At 44.3% G+C, this 17,500-nt stretch overlaps 1 protein-coding gene across 2 annotated transcripts in view; it reads left to right on the top strand.

Annotated features, from left to right (window-relative positions):
* kirrel2 (kirre like nephrin family adhesion molecule 2) overlaps nucleotides 1-17,154 on the top strand; it is a 37,139-nt gene extending 19,985 nt beyond the window's left edge. Inside the window, exons 2-15 of one of the 2 annotated variants that reach the window (XM_088307330.1) lie at nucleotides 3,886-4,041; nucleotides 4,985-5,134; nucleotides 7,952-8,109; nucleotides 9,243-9,393; nucleotides 9,486-9,591; nucleotides 9,867-10,015; nucleotides 10,120-10,247; nucleotides 11,948-12,074; nucleotides 12,161-12,261; nucleotides 12,924-13,122; nucleotides 14,506-14,613; nucleotides 14,736-14,845; nucleotides 14,989-15,078; nucleotides 15,190-17,154. In XM_088307330.1, coding sequence (XP_088163456.1) covers nucleotides 3,886-4,041; nucleotides 4,985-5,134; nucleotides 7,952-8,109; nucleotides 9,243-9,393; nucleotides 9,486-9,591; nucleotides 9,867-10,015; nucleotides 10,120-10,247; nucleotides 11,948-12,074; nucleotides 12,161-12,261; nucleotides 12,924-13,122; nucleotides 14,506-14,613; nucleotides 14,736-14,845; nucleotides 14,989-15,078; nucleotides 15,190-15,678 — 2,222 coding nt within the window. In that variant the 3' untranslated portion in view covers nucleotides 15,679-17,154. Of the gene's footprint in view, nucleotides 1-3,885; nucleotides 4,042-4,984; nucleotides 5,135-7,951; nucleotides 8,110-9,242; nucleotides 9,394-9,485; nucleotides 9,592-9,866; nucleotides 10,016-10,119; nucleotides 10,248-11,947; nucleotides 12,075-12,160; nucleotides 12,262-12,923; nucleotides 13,123-14,505; nucleotides 14,626-14,735; nucleotides 14,846-14,988; nucleotides 15,079-15,189 lie in introns of both variants that reach the window. The other variant, XM_088307329.1, reaches the window with a different exon arrangement.
* Nucleotides 17,155-17,500: the final 346 nt, after the last annotated feature.

Raw genomic sequence — 17,500 nt, 5'->3', positions numbered from 1 at the left:
TCACGTTTGTATTTTCATCATTTTCATTTCGATTTGATTCAATTGCAGCCAATAGCAAAGCTCCTCATTTTAAGACTGGTGAGAAGTGTGTGTCTCCGAATTGAATGCGTAGGGGTGTGTGTGTGTGTGTGTGTGAGAGAGAGAATCTTCATACCCCTTCCACCGTTCCCTTTGTGTGCCTCTGTTCCTCCCTCGTTCCCCATCAGGAACGTATTCATGTAATTAAGCTGCTAATACACCGTCAAAGAATTGTCTAATTTGGCAACGAGGAATTAAAGGAATCTGGCATGAGTCATTAGCCAGTCGAGATGTTCTGTAGAGTCTTTTCAATAAGGGATCTGGAGAGCTGCGAATCATTCGCTATAGCACACAGTCGTCATTCTATTTTTGTATGGCTCCATATGAAGCATTAATTGCTAAATGTGAGCATACGAAATTGTGTGTGGGTGTGTTATAGACAAACACTTCACAGCATGTAATCCGTTTAAACAATCAGCCAATGAAGTGAATTATTACCCATTGTAAACAGTTAGATACACTGGGCAAGATACCTAATTGCAATCATTTTTTTTTTTGCCCCCTCCTATTTGCTTGCACAAAAAGAAAAATCTCAATCTGCTTCTGCCGGGGGAGGATTATGAAACTGCTCATTACTTCATGAATGTAGAATTTTCGACAGCCAAGAGTGTAAAGTAACACTTTTTGAAGGAAAATGTCGGTCCTTACTTGGCATCTAATAGCCTGAGCGCTAAAGACTCGCTGGCGTGCTCAAATTGGCCTCTTTTGATTCACACACATGCAGCCTACCTGCCGCTCACGAGGCGATTCCAACACTTTTGGAAGAATGATGCATACTCACATTACACTAGTGCACCAATTTCACATTTTTACTTCTTGGGTGAGCTTTTTGGAACATACTCTATGAGTCAGATGGTTAACGCTACATCAGCGGCACATTAAGGCTTTATGCTATCAAGCAGTTCAGTTTTGGTTCAACTCAGAACACATTGGTTTAGTAAATCCTTTGAAAATGGCTCCACTAGATCACATTGTGCCACTAGTCAACAATCTTTCAGGTATAGTTCGCTTGTGTAGGGTGGAGCTACAACACATGATTGCCCGGTGAACTGAACTGAATGGGGAATATGTCACGGACCCCCGGCTAAAATGACGTAGCCACTCCATATACGACCCATCTAAATACAAGCGAAATGCCTGTGTTCTTGATTTGCCTCCTTTTTCTTTGATTGAGGTAAGTCAAATAATTCAAGCCAATTCCTGCACATCATCGTCAAAGAAGGACAAATAATTAAAGATGCCAGTATGTAATTGTATTCACAATTATGAAGTTAATTGAGCACGCGTTTCCTCCCGTCGAGTTGCATTTTTTTTTTCAACAACAGCCAACTACGGACACACGACGTAGTCGTGGTCCGTTAAGACATCGTCATGGTCAGGTGTGTCTGCGCTGTTCTTTTCGAGCGAGAATAATTGCTCCACTCAAACAACACAGGGACGGCTCTTCTATTTAAAAAACCACCATCCTGTCTCTGATGTGGGCTCCCGCATGTCTTCTTTTTAAAACATGCTGGCTACAAACGCTGGTGTTGCATGAAATTTCAAAATTGTCCCTCCAGGTGGGGACGATCGACTGTCGTCGAGTCTCCTCATCTGAGGGAAATAAAAAAAAAAATATATGTACTATTGAATTTAGCTGAAACCTGACATAATAGCACACAGCAATGTCGAGCATAACTACTCATTGTTTGTTGGTACTTTTGGAATTGTGTCCTATTTTTAGCAATATCGTGACTAACGTGAAACGTTGTCATTTGTACAACTCAGTTTGTTTGGCCGGAAGTCCCGCCTCTTCTGTGGCATACACCCCAGTTAAAAAAATGGCTTCAGAGAACTCAGTTTCCTAATTCAATGTTTGGCAGTGTATGACAATGTATTTCGACATTCACAAATGAATGTTTCGTGTTTCACAACACAACGTTTAGATGGGAATGACAGTTGTGATTGTTTTTAAAAAATTCTTCATCTTGAGACTTGTGAAAAAAAACCATTTGTGCTTCTCCAATACACCGTGTGACCAGAACTACACAGTATTACGTATAAAAAAAAATTGAAATTAAATTATTCTAAATTAACCTATTCAATCATCAGCATTTGGTACAATGGTCAGCATACAATCGAAGCCACTGGGTACTGTTCATCTCTATTTTGGAAGGGTAAACCCTGATCTGGTTTTCACTGTGGGACATGACATTAATCCATAAACAAGGCAAAGGTTTTTAATTACATTTTGTAATCTTACCATTGCATGTCTGTTGTTGTGCAGAAACAACAGTTCAACCACTCAGATGTCTACAGTGACTCCACCCCAACACTAAAGCGTATAATACTGTTCCACGGAGATTCGTACACTGAAAGAATGGTGTGTAAAATCCGGTACGATACACATTGGCTATCTTGATACCCGTTGAAACATTTGTTCATAGGAATGCAAAAAAAAAAAAAAAAAAACAAGAAGCTTGGTTGAGATTGAGTTTTGCTTTAATTATGCTGCTGGGTGGCAGAGGCAGTGGGAGGGAGAGGGACAGGGTTCAGTCCACAGGCCCTCCCTGAGATGAAGTGGATAATTGAGTGCGGAATAAACACTGCCAACAAGCAGCCCCATTCAAACTCAAAGAGAGAATGGCGCAAGAAAGAGGGGGAGAGCACAAAAAAAAGAGGGTGAGAGCGTAAGCAAAAATCCCCACCACCCTCCTTGAGGGGTTGGGGGGGGGTTGCTATTGAAAAGCTATTAAACTTGCATTTAGCAGGATTGATTGAGAATGAAGAGGCCTATTAAAAGAGTGGGACAAGAGGACAATAGCGTGTCTCTGGTTGCCGTATGTTGCCCTCCTTTCAGCAGCTTTCTTTACTTGTGATGGCGGAGTGGGGGTGTGGGGGGGTAACCCTGTCTGTTTAAGCAGTCCCAACCAAGAGAAGCAGTTCAGGAAGGGTTGGGGTGGAAGGGGGACTTAGCCCAGCCTGAATAGAGGCCTCTTTATCTCCCCCAGCCCCCCTTTTCCTTCCATTCTCCATTGAGCAACAATGAAAGAGAGAAGGAGAATGAGTTTTTCTTTTTTTTAAAGTCTCCCGACTCACACAGAGAGCCCACTTAGATAACCAACCAACTGTCTCTTTCCCCGCCTACGGATTAGTTACCTCTGGAGTGTTGCCATCTTCCCCTGCCCGTATAGGGTTTGTAATACTCAATCTTTATCATACTGCCACAAACATTTGGAAACCTTATTGCTGTTGTGTCTCTCCGTGTGTGTGCTTTTGTGTGCGGGTGTGTGTCTGAAGGCCAGCCAACCGATCCGCTGAGTGTGTGTAGCGCACTTCAACACGGCAGCACAACGGCGGCAGGTGTCTCTGCTGAATTTGAAGAACCTCAAACAAAACGGGCCCCTGGGGACCTTTGGTGCTGTTTTAATTGTTTAACATCCATTTTTACTAAAAGTACACCGAAAGAGTGGTAGATTTTATTTCCGTTTCCGCTGAAAGTGCTTCGTGCCAGTAAGCATACAGGCATATGGACTTGGAAAAGAGTTAAATAAGTTATGAGCCAATGCTGACTCTTCTTCTGGGAAAGGATATTTATAGGGGGAAAATATTAAATGTTCACACAAGTCAGTCTCATCCATCTCTTTAGAATGTCAGTTTATTGAGCCATTCCCCGCATTCTTTACAGTGCTACTTTCACGATCCTAACCCTAAACACCTGCTGCCGTTCACGAGATGCGGGGCAGTGGGTGCGCTTTCTACATGATTTGCCCTGAAAATGTCAATTCTTGTCAGATTCACAACATGTTTCTCCTTCTGTCCTTGCAGCCGCCACCCGAGCAGCCTACTTCTCGCAGCAGCCTCAGGACCAGGTGGTGGTGTCTGGGCAGTCCGTGACGCTACCATGCGTCATTGTGGGATACCGGGGGATGGTACAGTGGACCAAAGATGGACTGGCTTTGGGTGGAGAGAGAGACCTACCAGGTATGAGCTTACTCTGACTTTCTCTAAACATTAAAATTCGGTACAGTTTTTCAGTAGGAATTTTTGCACAACTTGCGGTTCTCTTACGAGGAGCTCAAAATCAGTCGGGCTGACAATTTTAGATAACGTGTTCAATATTGACAACCAACCAAGCCAACCTGTGCTAATTGACTCTGCAGAGTGTGATGTGATGGAATGTGTGTGCCCAATCAAAGAATCTCTCCGGGTGACGAATCAGGAAGCACCGGCCAAAAAAACAAAAAGTAATACAAGTGTCATCATGCAAGAGGTCACCCATGTCGGACTGGGGGTGGAAGAGAATCTTTATTTGTGTGGTGAGCTGTGTTGTGGTTATCTGAGGACCACCGCAAACAATATGACCAATACTGTTAAATGTCAGATTTATTATCTTCGTGTGTGGATTCTGCCATAAAAAAATCCTTAAAGATTCTAACGCATCCTTGTGTGTGTAGCTGGCCTTAGTACAAGTACCGGGAGATAATCTTTGGGTGAGTCTTACCCCGATCAATGGCAGGACCAAGGTTCTCTTCCTTAGCCATTTAGGTTTTACAAGATTGAATGGTGAAAGGTCGGCGAGTGCTGCACACACGTAACGTGATTAGCAATTTAGTTTTTTAAAGTTTTCACCCTGACATTTGAAGGCGGAGGGACTGCCTCTTGGCCCCAGAGGCCCTGCCACCATCTTTATTGTGTCTGTGCTTCAAGGACAGACTCCTCACGCCTTTCATTTCCCGCCGCACGCTGCGCTCCACACACTCACAATGGCTCAATCCTACCGAGGCGCCGCCTGCGTTCATTTGTGACTTAAACAGCTTTTCCACATTTCTTAGCGCTTTGTCCAAATAGGCTCCATCGTTGTGTCATTATGTGTTTATTGTTGCTTGGTTTGTGGCTGACTGTTGTGTGTGCTGGCTTCACGCAGGCTGGACGCGTTACTCCTTAATGGGCGACCCGCTATCAGGCGAGCACAGCTTGCTGATCGATTCGGCAGAGCTGGTGGATGATGCCGTGTACGAGTGTCAGGCGACACAGGCGGGCCTGCGCTCCCACCGTGCCAAGCTCACTGTCCTAGGTAAGATACGCAGCTCAGACTGCCACAGCTTGGGAACAGTCCCAACACATCATACGAGACACAAGTAGAAAGACGGGCATTATGAAAAAGGAAGTCATGCACAATGCGTAATTATCCCATTCAGAACACCGGCAGGCAGACAAATCTGTATTGCATTGTACACAATATCACTGACCCCTTTAAAGGCTTTACAATTAATAAAATGATTCCTTATCACCACTCAGCAATAACCTCTCAGTGATAAATCTAATTTCTTGATGGAAATGAAATGCTGCGCCTATAATTCTACTAACGCTCAGCCAAGAAAGCCTGATGGGGGAAGGAAAAAAAAAAAAAGAAAAGAAGTAAACACTCTCAAGACTGTGGACGTCTTGGCTAATGTGATTGCAGGAATCACAAATGACTGGAGTAGTCACTTGAAAGTCAAGGTCTGCATAGTTAGCACATTTTACGGTGAGCCACAACATTTGTCAACCGCAAGGCAGTTTTTACATTAACGCGATGTGAGTGATCCACTTCTTCACGCAGAAATGGAGGGGTGAGGAGGATGGGGGGGGGGGATACATGAGTGTGTGTGTCTATTGGGTGGGTGGGTATGGGGGGTATACAGGTCTTGTGGGAATGAGAAAAGCACTGCTGGCATCTGGTGGCATTTGACGGAATGTCACTTTTCATACATCCACTTTAGCAAAGCAAGCTTAGAAAAGAAGCAAGTCAGAAGCTACAATCTTGTCACTTCATCATGATGGGTAAATTTTGTCCATTAAAGCAAGCCTACTTTTATCCAAACTTATTTGACACGTAAGCATCCAGACTTGTTTACTTACAGTTGTTGGCAACTGAGATTTACGGGTGTTGTCTTATACCGACAGAACGTATACATCCTTGATTCACGTTTGTTAATAAATTGTCAGTTTCATCTTGAACTGTTACTTCTAATTTTAAACTAAAATAAAAGCCAAAATGTCTTTAGATGTAGTAATCGCTTTTCTTCATTTGTGACTCAATTTCGCTATAGTTTTTTCCATTGTAATAAAATTGCAATTTCTTTTCTTTCACACTGTAAATCTGTTCAAAAACAAACAACCATATGTTTGTTTGTCAAGTCAAGCTCATAAAATGCAGACAAGAACATCTGGACTTAAAAGGCGTGTCAGAAAAGTTGCGGGAGTAATGTCACAAAAGATGTATTTCAAATTCAAACTACAAGTTTTAAAATAATCCCTCTGGAGCCCAACACACTTACCAAACATTCTTTGCCATGCACTTGGAAGGATTCTCCCGGGATCGTCAGCAGCTCCGTAGTCACGGTCATCATTTGATTCTGGGCTATTTGATAGATTGGAAGAAAGATATATTTTTTATTGATGGATGGATATCTATTTTAGTAGCGGAACATATGTTGTACATTCCAATTGGTTAATAGTCTCCAATCGGGAATATATGTCAACAGCCACCTCTCCTCAGGGCCTTGTGAGCAGGCATATTGTCACAATGAAGCAGCCACGAGTTATCCAGCCCAAACTCACAAACGGACACACAAAATCGGGGTGGAAGGTGGCTCCAGGTGCCCGTTCCACAGATCTGTGAGCTCCCTGGCCAACTTGACATAATCCGCCCGCGGAGGTCTGTTTGCCCGTTTGATTCGTGGCAAATCAAGTCGGCTATGTTCACGTCCTCAATGGCCCAAAATGCCATTTTTGCCTCACTGCGCCCGCAAACATGGGCCTGTGAAAATACCCAAACTTAGTCTAACCTGCCCCTGCGCAGATTTAAACTGAGCCTTGCGGCATACGACTGGTCATGAAAATAAAGCCCTAAATTAAGTTGTATGGGTTTGAAATATTCTGCATCATTTATTACACCAGTCCTAGAACTTTTTTAAAGTGCAGTTCATAAAGTGCGCCGTAATTGATGGATACTCATGGTTGATGGGAAATTGTGGTCTTTCATAGACATAAATGAGAAGGAGGCCTTCTCAGGCTAAATGTTTATATGCATTCAAAACAAGAGCTAAAGAAAGTGTGGGGGGACTTTTTTTCCTAGCGCATATGTATTTGCGTGCAGTTGCCTGCGTGCCAAAGCAATCCGGAGTCAACGTCTGGAGTGCAGTCAGGGGAATCGGCATGGAAATTAAAATCACCTAGCACTCGGATTCCATTAGTGTCCACGCGGCAGCAACGGAAGGACCTCTGACAATTCAGACACACACAGTGAAATTGGTTCGGAGGATGGAGCGAAAAAGGCCAACACAAACCCTACATTCACGCCGCTCCTTATTGGTCCGGGAAATGGACGCCCTCGTCAGTGGTGGCACGCTTGGCTTGCCAGTGCCGTGTGAGAAACCATGCAAATAAATGAACAAATAAGCAATTCAGCCCAAACATCGCTCAGAAACAGTGGGAGCGATTGCGACAATAATGCTCGGCTCTGAAAAGGAAATAAAGACTGTGAAGTGTGTTATTTTCTCCTCAGATGTCCTCACTTGAGGACTTTTCATCAATGATACAGTGTTAAACAGACACAGTCAGAAGAGGATACTTCTTTTGCTTCTTTTAATAATGACATCCATTAGAGTTGGATTAGAAATGATTAGTTTTTTTTAAGAAAATACTACTCCCTAATTAGTAGAGTATTCACATTCTGTAACAATGTTTTTATTGTTGTTGTTCAAGTTTGTTTACTCATCTATCCATTTTCTTGGATTCTTCTTTTACGACACCCTGGACTGGTCACCAGTCAATCGCAAAAGCAAATGAACAAAGTCAGTTAATTTTATCTTTTGTATTGAGCGATGTGTTTGTTCTTGCTTTACAGTCCCTCCTTCAGACCCTTTAGTGGAGGGAGGCCCTGTCGTGCGTCTTAAAGCCCACACGTCCCACAACCTCACCTGCAGATCCTATGGCGCCAAACCTGCCGCAGAAATCACCTGGTACAGAGATGGAGAAGTCATGGACACAGCCATTTACTCCAAGGTACATGCAATTAGCAAGCTATCGCCATCATTTTCATTCTAAATGAGATGACCCATGATGGTATAAACAAGCAATAACTCAAATAGACTCCGCTTCTTCCCCTTACAGTTTTCCTATATAGATTTCAATCACCACCCCTTTTCTCATAAGGTTCGCTCAACTCGCTCTCTGCAGTCCCCCTCCCATTTTCCCTCACTCCTCTCCACTCCGCCTGCTCCCCCTTATACTCCCACTAACCCCCTTGCTCCCCCCCCCCCCTCCCTTCTGCTAATGCAGTGACACTACAGCATAACTGGAGCATGCCAAAGCTCAGACAGGCATGAGGGTTTCATACAGTAGAGTTTCTGCAAAGAGCGAATCACCAACACAACAATGCCGAAGCACAATGGGGGTGCGGCGGAGCGTGAGTCAGCCACGGCTGGGAAAGTGTCACATTTTTCATGCTCTCTGACCACGCTAAACGACGCTAAACACCACATTTAAGGAGGCGAGCGCTTGGAGTGAGAGGGGAGGGCAGGGGAAGAAGAGAGGGGGGTGCATATAAGAAAGAAACAAGGAAATATTCCAACTGCTATGAAAGGGGTCTCGTGCGATTTGATCTCATAAAAAATAAATAAATAAATAAATAAAAGTGTGTTTCTTGCTGAGGAAGAGAAAGAGTCGCTCCATTGAGTTTGGTGTCCAGGAGAAAATGCCCAGCCTGTCTTTTTTTTTTTTCCGGAAGATGTGACACTTCTGGCTCATATTGTCACCACCCCAAAACAGACTCACAAGCAATTTGGCCATTACACTATGTGGGGGTTTTCTGTGTGAAAGCGAGTGAGCAGCATACATTACCCTCAGAATCTACACCTTGCCTCACTTAGGCGTATTGATTTCTGTGAGCAGTAAATAGATTTAAAAGACGATGACAAACAAGGCGCTGACGGCAAACGCTCTCAGAAATGTAGGAACAGCAAAAAATCCCCATGCTGCATCGTAAAATATACTAATCCATTTCAGCGTCAGTGCCAAAGAATTTGAAATTAAAATGGCGTTACTGGCATACGTATAAAACTAAAAAATAAGATGACATATAGATGCTGTACCTATGTCGTCCAGCTGAACCTAACAGCTTCTGTGTATCGTTGCAGACACTGATGGAAGATGAGAAGAGGGAGGCAGCTGTCAGTATGCTTCCAATCATCCCAGAGGACAGCGACTCCGGCCGCACCTACACCTGCAGGGTTCTCAACCCAGCTGCCCCTGCTGGAAGACAGACATCCATCACGATCAATGTCCAACGTGAGTCACATACATGCACTCATCCGCCAATGACAATGACAAGCAGTCATGTCAATATTGCACCTGCTAATTTTTTGCGTCACATCCTGCAGATCCTCCATCTGTGGTTTTGTCAGTCCAGCCTCAGACAGTCACCGAAGGTGCCAAGGTTCTCTTCATGTGCACTGCTTCAGCCAATCCGGAAATTATCGGCTACAGGTAGACGCACCTTCTTTTTAAATCATTTTAAATTGAGCAAATTGAAGAGTATGTATTGTCTCGGCTGGTAATACATGCTGAAAAGCACATTACCCTAAGAAGCGAAAAAGTGCAAGTGTTTGAATAATTTGCTTGAATGAGCCGCTTGATTGGCAGCATTTGATTATGATTGGCACACGCTATGAATGAGCTAATAGCCACTTTGATATGCATGGCTAAGTACCTTCCCCGAAGTAATAATCTGACTGCATAATGTGATTATTCATCCGTCCCAGGTGGTCTAAAGGAGGAGTCCCCATCTCTGAGGCGAATGGCGACAGTCTGGAGGTGACCGTGGACTATTCCTACTTCACAGATCCGGTCTCGTGTGCCGTGTCCAACTCTGTGGGCAGCACCAATGTTAGCACCCTGGTTGATGTTCAGTGTAAGTCGAACTCTGTGACCGTAAACAAAGCTGTTAAATTGTAGCCTTGAGGCATGTGTGTTAAGCGATAAACATATTGATTCTAACGGTCTGTATCCTCACAGTTGGCCCCAGATTGCTGTCGGGGCCAAAACCAATGACGGTGGATATCGGGATGGATGCAGCATTCACTTGCACATGGACTGGAAACCCTCCCCTGACCCTGGCTTGGACCAAACAAGGCTCAAGCGAGGTAAGGCAATATACAACCATCTTGAAGATTCAACACTTCACCACCGATCATCGTCCCTTCAGAGTTAAACATTCACACATGGCCTTCAGGCATGACGCCCTCACACTTTTCTCTCTACACATTCTTCAAAAAGCTGCGCTCGCCATGCTCCCTGAGGGATAACGCCTCTGGCAGAGAACTGTCTGTCCACTGACAGATATACACAACGTTGCTGTGCTCAGACTGGCTGTCATCGCACTAACTCAATCAGACCAAGAAGCAGCCAGTCAACCGGTACAGATAAAACATACACTGCTTATCAGGCAGCTCAAGCAGCATTTGAATAACTGTTTCCTACAAGAACATTACCATCCTGGTAAAAAAGTATTTTAGTGCGCCACATCAGCACTATCCCACAGGAGTGTCTTTCCTCGCTACCCATGCTACTTCTGAAGAGAAGCAGGTGATAATACCCCGAGTAAAAAACGATTTGCGATGCCGTGAGCGCCGTCGTCACATCTGAGCGCAAACACTTTTGGCCCCTCGGAGGGAGAAAGCAGACATTTTTTCTAATCCACCCACTACCACTGTCCCCCCCACATTGCCAAGAGTAATGGATTAATTGTGTTACTTTGTAAGCGTGTTGAAAAAGAAAAGTGGAGAGCGAGAGCGCGAGAGGGGACTGTGTGGAAATGGGAGGGCGGCCTGAGTGGAGGTAAATGGATTAAGCACAGCTTGATAGAATGACAGGATCAATGAGCTAAGGAGTGAGTGAGTGCAGCCGCTTCAGAGGCGCGCTCACACCATTCCACGGTTTGTTGTGTCCTCACAATTTAATGACAACAATCTTACCAAGCAGCTACTCAGCCTTGGTTTGAGTGTTCAAATGTTGTGATAAAAGACAACCAAATTACACCGACATCCGTCGTCACTCGATGATGCAATTTATGAGATGTGTTTCCAAGAGGCACAAGAACTACAGTTCAGTTTCCCACATATTAGTTTAGAATGGTAAACCCTTATTTGATTGGCATCTAACCTGCAGGTGTTTTTGGAGGATGCTGCATTAATTAGCAAAATGGTGTTACATCACCAGGGGAAAACAACAAACAAAAAACACATGAACCATAGCAGTATTGAAAATGTGTATTTTTGTTCACGAGTCATCATTCTAAATCAACTGACAGACAGACTGATGTGTTTCGAGCTCCACACTTTAGGCGGCTATCAAGGGAAAATTGTTCAATCTAATAGACAAGACCGGAAAATCTCTGAGAAAAGAACGAGCGATGCAATTTAATAAAAACTAGCATGCAAGGAGACAGTTCAAATACACTCGATGCCTCGAAGAAGTGTCTGTCGATTTCTCATTAGTACGCACATGAAGAGACAGTGATCAGCTGCCATATCCACCTGCTCCTCCAAGCACCGAGATCTTTCCTTGTCTCACAGCAAAGTGAGAGACAAGAACAAGGTCTACTTTCATATTCCGGCACTCATCGCAGTGCAAGTGCAAAGGCATATATTTATCTAAGAGACTACACTACGACAAAAGGACGCTCGGAAGTTGTACAGTGTGAATTTGTTAGTTTGGTTTCGAACTTTCGACACAAAGCGACATCTGTACTGCTCAGTACAAATAAGGCTTCACAGGAACCACAGTATCATTTCTCTAGAATGAAAATCCTCCAGTCTCATTGGCCTTCTCTGTCTCTCACCAGGTGCTAAGTAACAGCAACACCTTGCAGCTCAAGTCTGTTACCCAAGCAGAGGCTGGGACGTACACCTGCAAGGCCATTGTTCCTCGCATTGGAGTTGCAGAACGAGATGCCACTCTCACTGTAAATGGTGTGTTTCCGCCGCCGATGGATTATTTTGCCCATTTAGTGCGTCAGAATGTTTTCTCATTTCTGTATTTTTGCTCGTCACACTAGGACCTCCTATCATAACAGCCGAAGCCACACAACATGCAGTGAAACACTCCAAGGGCAAGTTGGAATGCAGGGTGGGAAGCACCCCGCCGCCTTATAAGATCGTAAGTGAACCTCTTATCGCTCTTTATCATTCACGCACGTTTGTGACATACATACTTCACCACCCACATGCGAGCGATCACTTGGTAGAGCGTTACCCCTGACCTCACCTTCACACCTTTGCACCAGGATATATTCAGCCCACTAATAAAGACATACACACATATTCAGGAGTGTAATTGCACTGGCATTAAATGAAGCAAAAGGAGTCAGGGGAGCTGTGGGAGACGGGCTTCCTACGGGTTTCAGACAAACTGCATTCAATTAGCGGCCCGAGAGGCATCACTCAGCTGACCCTGTTGAACCACGGAATGTATGCTGGGCTGAGAGAGGATAATTAGGGTGCAGGACGAGAGGACGGAAAGAGAGAGAGGGAAAGGTGCTCTACTTGCCCTCTGCTACAGACAGCAAAAAGGAGGCCCACTTCAGTGTGGCTAGTTCACCCTCTACAGGACTCACCTGCAGGGCGTACGTGGGAGGGTGCTAAAACATAAGTTCGCGAGCTGGGTCAGCCTCGTAGCGCTTTTGAGGTCGGCCGAAAGATAGTAACACACAGAGAGCGATCTAGGTGCCAGAATGAATAGATCAAAGGGTGTACATGTATTTTCTTTACTCACCGATGAAGTAGCATGATTGTATATCATGATCTTGTTCCTTTCCACAGGTATGGTCCTTTGGCGACATCACCCTTTCATCTGGTTCCTCTGGTCGCTACTCAGTCCAGACGGTGACGAGTGACCAAGGAGTTGTGTCCTCTCTGGTGCTCTCCGAGACTCTGGCACCTGATTTTGAGCTGCGCTACAACTGTACTGCTTGGAACAACTTTGGCACCGGCACTGCCCTGGTCATGCTCAAGGAACAAGGTAAAGGCACAAGAATGGTGATAAAAAAAATCTAACCTGCTATATTATGATTATTATCATCATTGTACCATTATTATTAGTAGGCAACATTGTGGACAAGTGTTAACACTTCCACCTCGCAGTTCTGAGGACAAGGGTTCAAAAGCGGGCTGAGGTCTTCTTGCGTGGCCGTTCTATGTTCTCCACATGCCTGTGTGGGTTTTCTCTTGGAACTTCAATCCCTCCCTCCTCTTTTATGTTAATTGAAGACTCCTTTTTTTTTGGACTTAAAACCAGTTCAGGATGTAGCCCGCTGCTCACTCACAGTCAGCTGGACAGGTTGCAGGTTACTGTCCCTAATGAGGTTAAGCCGTACAAAAAATGGATGGATGGACTATTCGTCAAACCTGTCCAGTTAATGATCCTAAACATGTCACTTTGACTCATTTGATCAACAAATCAGGTTGATGGTCTGACACGCCAATTCCGCTGGATCTGCTGATGTACCGTTAAGGGTCATGCAGCAAAAAGTAAAAATAAATCTGGTCATTAACAAGATGGAATCTTTTTTTTCCCCTTTACCGAGCACCCCGCACTTACAAAATTTCAATAAGAATTAGTCGTGTAGATTTTCCATGTACCTGCTAGCTAACTCACCAACCAAAGGCAATCAAAACGTAAAACCCTTTGTAGACAACATAATGAAACTCTCAATCCTTCTGCAAAGATTAGGTAAAATCAGAGCCCATGCGTCTCCTTATCTTAATTATACTCTCCTAATCGATATGATTTAATCAGCAGATGGTTAGCTTTAATGAATATGTTTGCTCTTATAACATAGATATTGATTGGGGACAAAAGTCAATTAGATGGAGTCATGTGTTTTAGGTTGGACTGAGATTCTCTATCACTGTCTCCGATTCAAACCGAGCATCTCTGGCTGCATTCCATTAAAGTGATCTGAAAATTACATTGGAATGTTGTAGCCAAGTGGAAGACTTTGTTGCTGCAGACACCAAAAATAAGGTCTTCTTTAGTCATTTACATCACTGCAGCAGAGTGAGGTCTCCAGAGAAACAGGCACTGGTATCTCCTGGAATCTCTAATTAGATTACTGTCTATTGCTACATTGCATGTCAAGCCTTGTTACCTTTACTTCAGCAAGATTAGAGACAATAGCCAGGGTGTGTGATGCCAGATTGCCCGCACAAGCAGACGATCGTGGTCACGGTTAACTGAGGTTGCATCCTATAGGCATTGGCATTTTAGGGATTAGCAAATTAACTGGGAGTATCTTGTTCTTTGTAACAGATGTTTCTGACACACTTGGTACGTTCTGCTAGCTTTTTCCTTGCGGTCCTGAGAAACTTTGCTCTAACCTCGCTCCCTTTACGGTCATTACAGAAGCCCCACCTATGTTGTTAATTGTTGGCGGATCAGTCGGTGGAGGTTGTGTCCTGCTCATTTGCGTCATCACACTGGTCTCCATTTGCTGCAGGCACACAGGCAAAGGTGAGCTCAACGGTCAGTATGGGACAGAAGGGTCACTCGCCAATTTTTCTAAATCAAACAATTGCACTGCTATTTCAGCTCAAATTGATTCTAACAGCCGTTACTTTTTCAATTTCCTGCAGGCAAAAGATGTACCCGCCTCTCCAAGAGTGACATCAGAGTTCAAATAGTTCACAGTGATCACAATGCCACGCGCGGAAATGATGATGAGGAAGATGTCAAAGAGCCAATGGTAAAAGCCCTTCAATCCATTCCAGAAACAGTCATGTCATTCATAGCGAACATCTCATCATGTAACAGAGTCGTCTTGTTCTTATCCAAGCGAGGTCTTGTTCGCTGGATTAATTCATCAAAATATGCGTGGTCTTCCCTCAGGCTCCAAATAGTAGCGAGTCTCCCGGGACATCTCGCACAGAACACAGTGATCTCTTGGAAGAGGAGGAGGATGAGCGATCGGACATCAAGGTAAACACTCACTTGAAAAAGACTGCCAAATAGCAAGAATCCATCCTTTCATTTTCAGTCTCAAAGTTATGTCAAGTACTCGAGTGACATTTACCTCTCTATGCACTCAAGGATCCCACCAACGGCTACTACAACGTGCGTGGCCATGAAGATCGTCACATACGAGGTGGTGGCTTCTCGGAGTACGTTCCTAACCCTCGGCCTGTCTACACACCATCGCAGCTGCCCTCGCCAAGTCCAATGTACGGCCAACATGGCACCCAGCCACGGGTCTACGACTTCGCCCACCGATATGCCACCAACACACTGACGCAGTCCACGTACGAGCAACAAGTCGCCCAACAGCAGCCCTCTCAACCAGCCACAATTTATCCCACCGACCCCGTGTACAGTGGCTCTGCTTACCTGCCGGCAACCTACGGCCGCGCTTTCACCAGTTACGTCAAGCCAGCCTCTTATGAAAAAGTGGACGCATACGACCAATCGGACGAGGCCAGCAAGGTGTCCAGCTCGTCCCGCTTCTCTTACGCCTCGTCACAAGTGTCCTCCCAACAGTCGGATTACGGCCGACCCTCACAACGTATGCAGACGCATGTTTGATTAGACAAGCGGGTGTTGGAAATCAAAAGAACAGAAACAATGAGTAGTTAACTGCGTCATGGCCACATTCGCATGTGGGAGAACGAACATGAACAAAGACTTTGTCAACTTTGGACAAGTATTAAGCAGAAGCCGCCAGGAGTCGTTGGCGTGGCGAATGGAAGGCTCATTATTGATGCTAAACAAAGCTGGAGATTTCAGCAGATTGTGATTTTCAAGTCAAACTCCGAAATCAAGAGTGATACATCGCCAGTTTATCTCTGCATGATTGACCACATGTGACGCAAACATGTGGAGATACTCGATCGCTGGACTAGAAAACAGATAAACTTGACCAAGCTGCATTCAACCTTACTTGGCGTCAACGCTAAATGCGAAGTTCTCACATCTTAAAAAGGATGTGAACAATCTACCATCTGTCTTTTGCTGTTTTTGGCTGGCATGCGAGAGGAATACTAAGCACATTTGTGTGTCGATTACCAACTAAAGACCGTGCTAGCCACAGAAACAAATTAACCGACGCAATTTTGGAATACGTTGGCCTGACCTGGACCCTGGAAAACAACCGGAACACAATGTATGAAAAAGTGTTGAATTTTAGTCTGGCTTTCCATAAAGAACTTTATGGTAATTGCGTGTTTTAACAAGGTGGCAAATGAAAAGTCCATAAAAACCCAAAGATGGTGGCCATTTTACAGGGTTGGGGTCCCAGTACTGCATTCCTTACCCTGGTACTGTTTTCTACAGTGTTTTGTGATTGTGGAGCAGGGTAAAGTCGGGTATTATCAGAACAATCAAAAGTGAGTAACAAGGTGGCAATCGCAAACTAAACCTGAACGCCACGTCAGGTGTTAACACGGCAGGCAGTCGTCAGATGGACGGTTTACATCGAAATCAAATGGTCTCAAAATGTTTACAAGATACAGTACTACCCTGGAAATATCTGTACAAATGGCCTAAGCCCATGTTTTCTCTCTGTTGCATGCAAATGATGTGTCTAGTGAAAACCTTCCGCATTTAGAGTCATGTCCATTTCATGTTTGAGACGTTTGTTTCTGCACCTGGCTCAGTTGCATTCTACCTTGTGGATGTTTCAGTGTATGATGCCTGTACTGCCATTTGACGCTTGTTACCAGGTAGCCTGACGAGAACAAGTCAAACTTGATAGTGGAGGCAAAAATCATCGCTTGTCTTTATTTTTATATTTTATATAAGCCTTAATGTACAGCGTGTAAGCTGCTCTATTGTAAAATATCTTTATATAATATGTATCTATCTTGGTTGATTTATTTGGAGACTGATTTTCTTGCATACTTTAGCAATCATTGAATGCTTTTTTTGTTTGTTAGTTATTTTTATCTCAACTAATTGCCATTTTGCTTGTTCATTCTTTTAATGTATTAAGAAGTTTATTTGCTAAAAATGAGCTACCATTGCTTGTATCTTTGTACACATATTTATATTTAAATAAAACCATTTCCGATAAAGTCAGCTTTCAGTGTGGAATTTTGAGCAGCTCCACTGCGGAGGGGCGACAAAGCATCCCACGTAGCAACAATGATGAATACGTAAATTAGCAGCGCTGTCTATGTTGATTTTCCTATTCCCCCAGTGGTGCTCGGCTTTTAATGAAGACAGATGCGATCGTACAGGCCCAGCTGCACGTGTAACGGTGTAAACTCCTCCCGTAACGCGGGATGCCCATCTCGCAGGCTAATAGGACAGAGCTGTGACAAAAGCAGGTAATATTGACTATATGAGTTTGTCTTGTCACCCGCGTTCCCCAGGTAGGCACGCGGCCCGCCACAGGGACGTGAGGAAC

The sequence above is a fragment of the Idiotropiscis lumnitzeri genome, chromosome 10 (genome assembly GCF_059441095.1).
Source record: "Idiotropiscis lumnitzeri isolate Australia: NSW breed Sydney's pygmy pipehorse chromosome 10, RoL_Ilum_1.0, whole genome shotgun sequence".
NCBI lineage: Eukaryota > Metazoa > Chordata > Actinopteri > Syngnathiformes > Syngnathidae > Idiotropiscis > Idiotropiscis lumnitzeri.
Note: the sequence above shows the minus strand (reverse complement) of the source record. Positions and strands in the feature narration are given on the sequence as shown.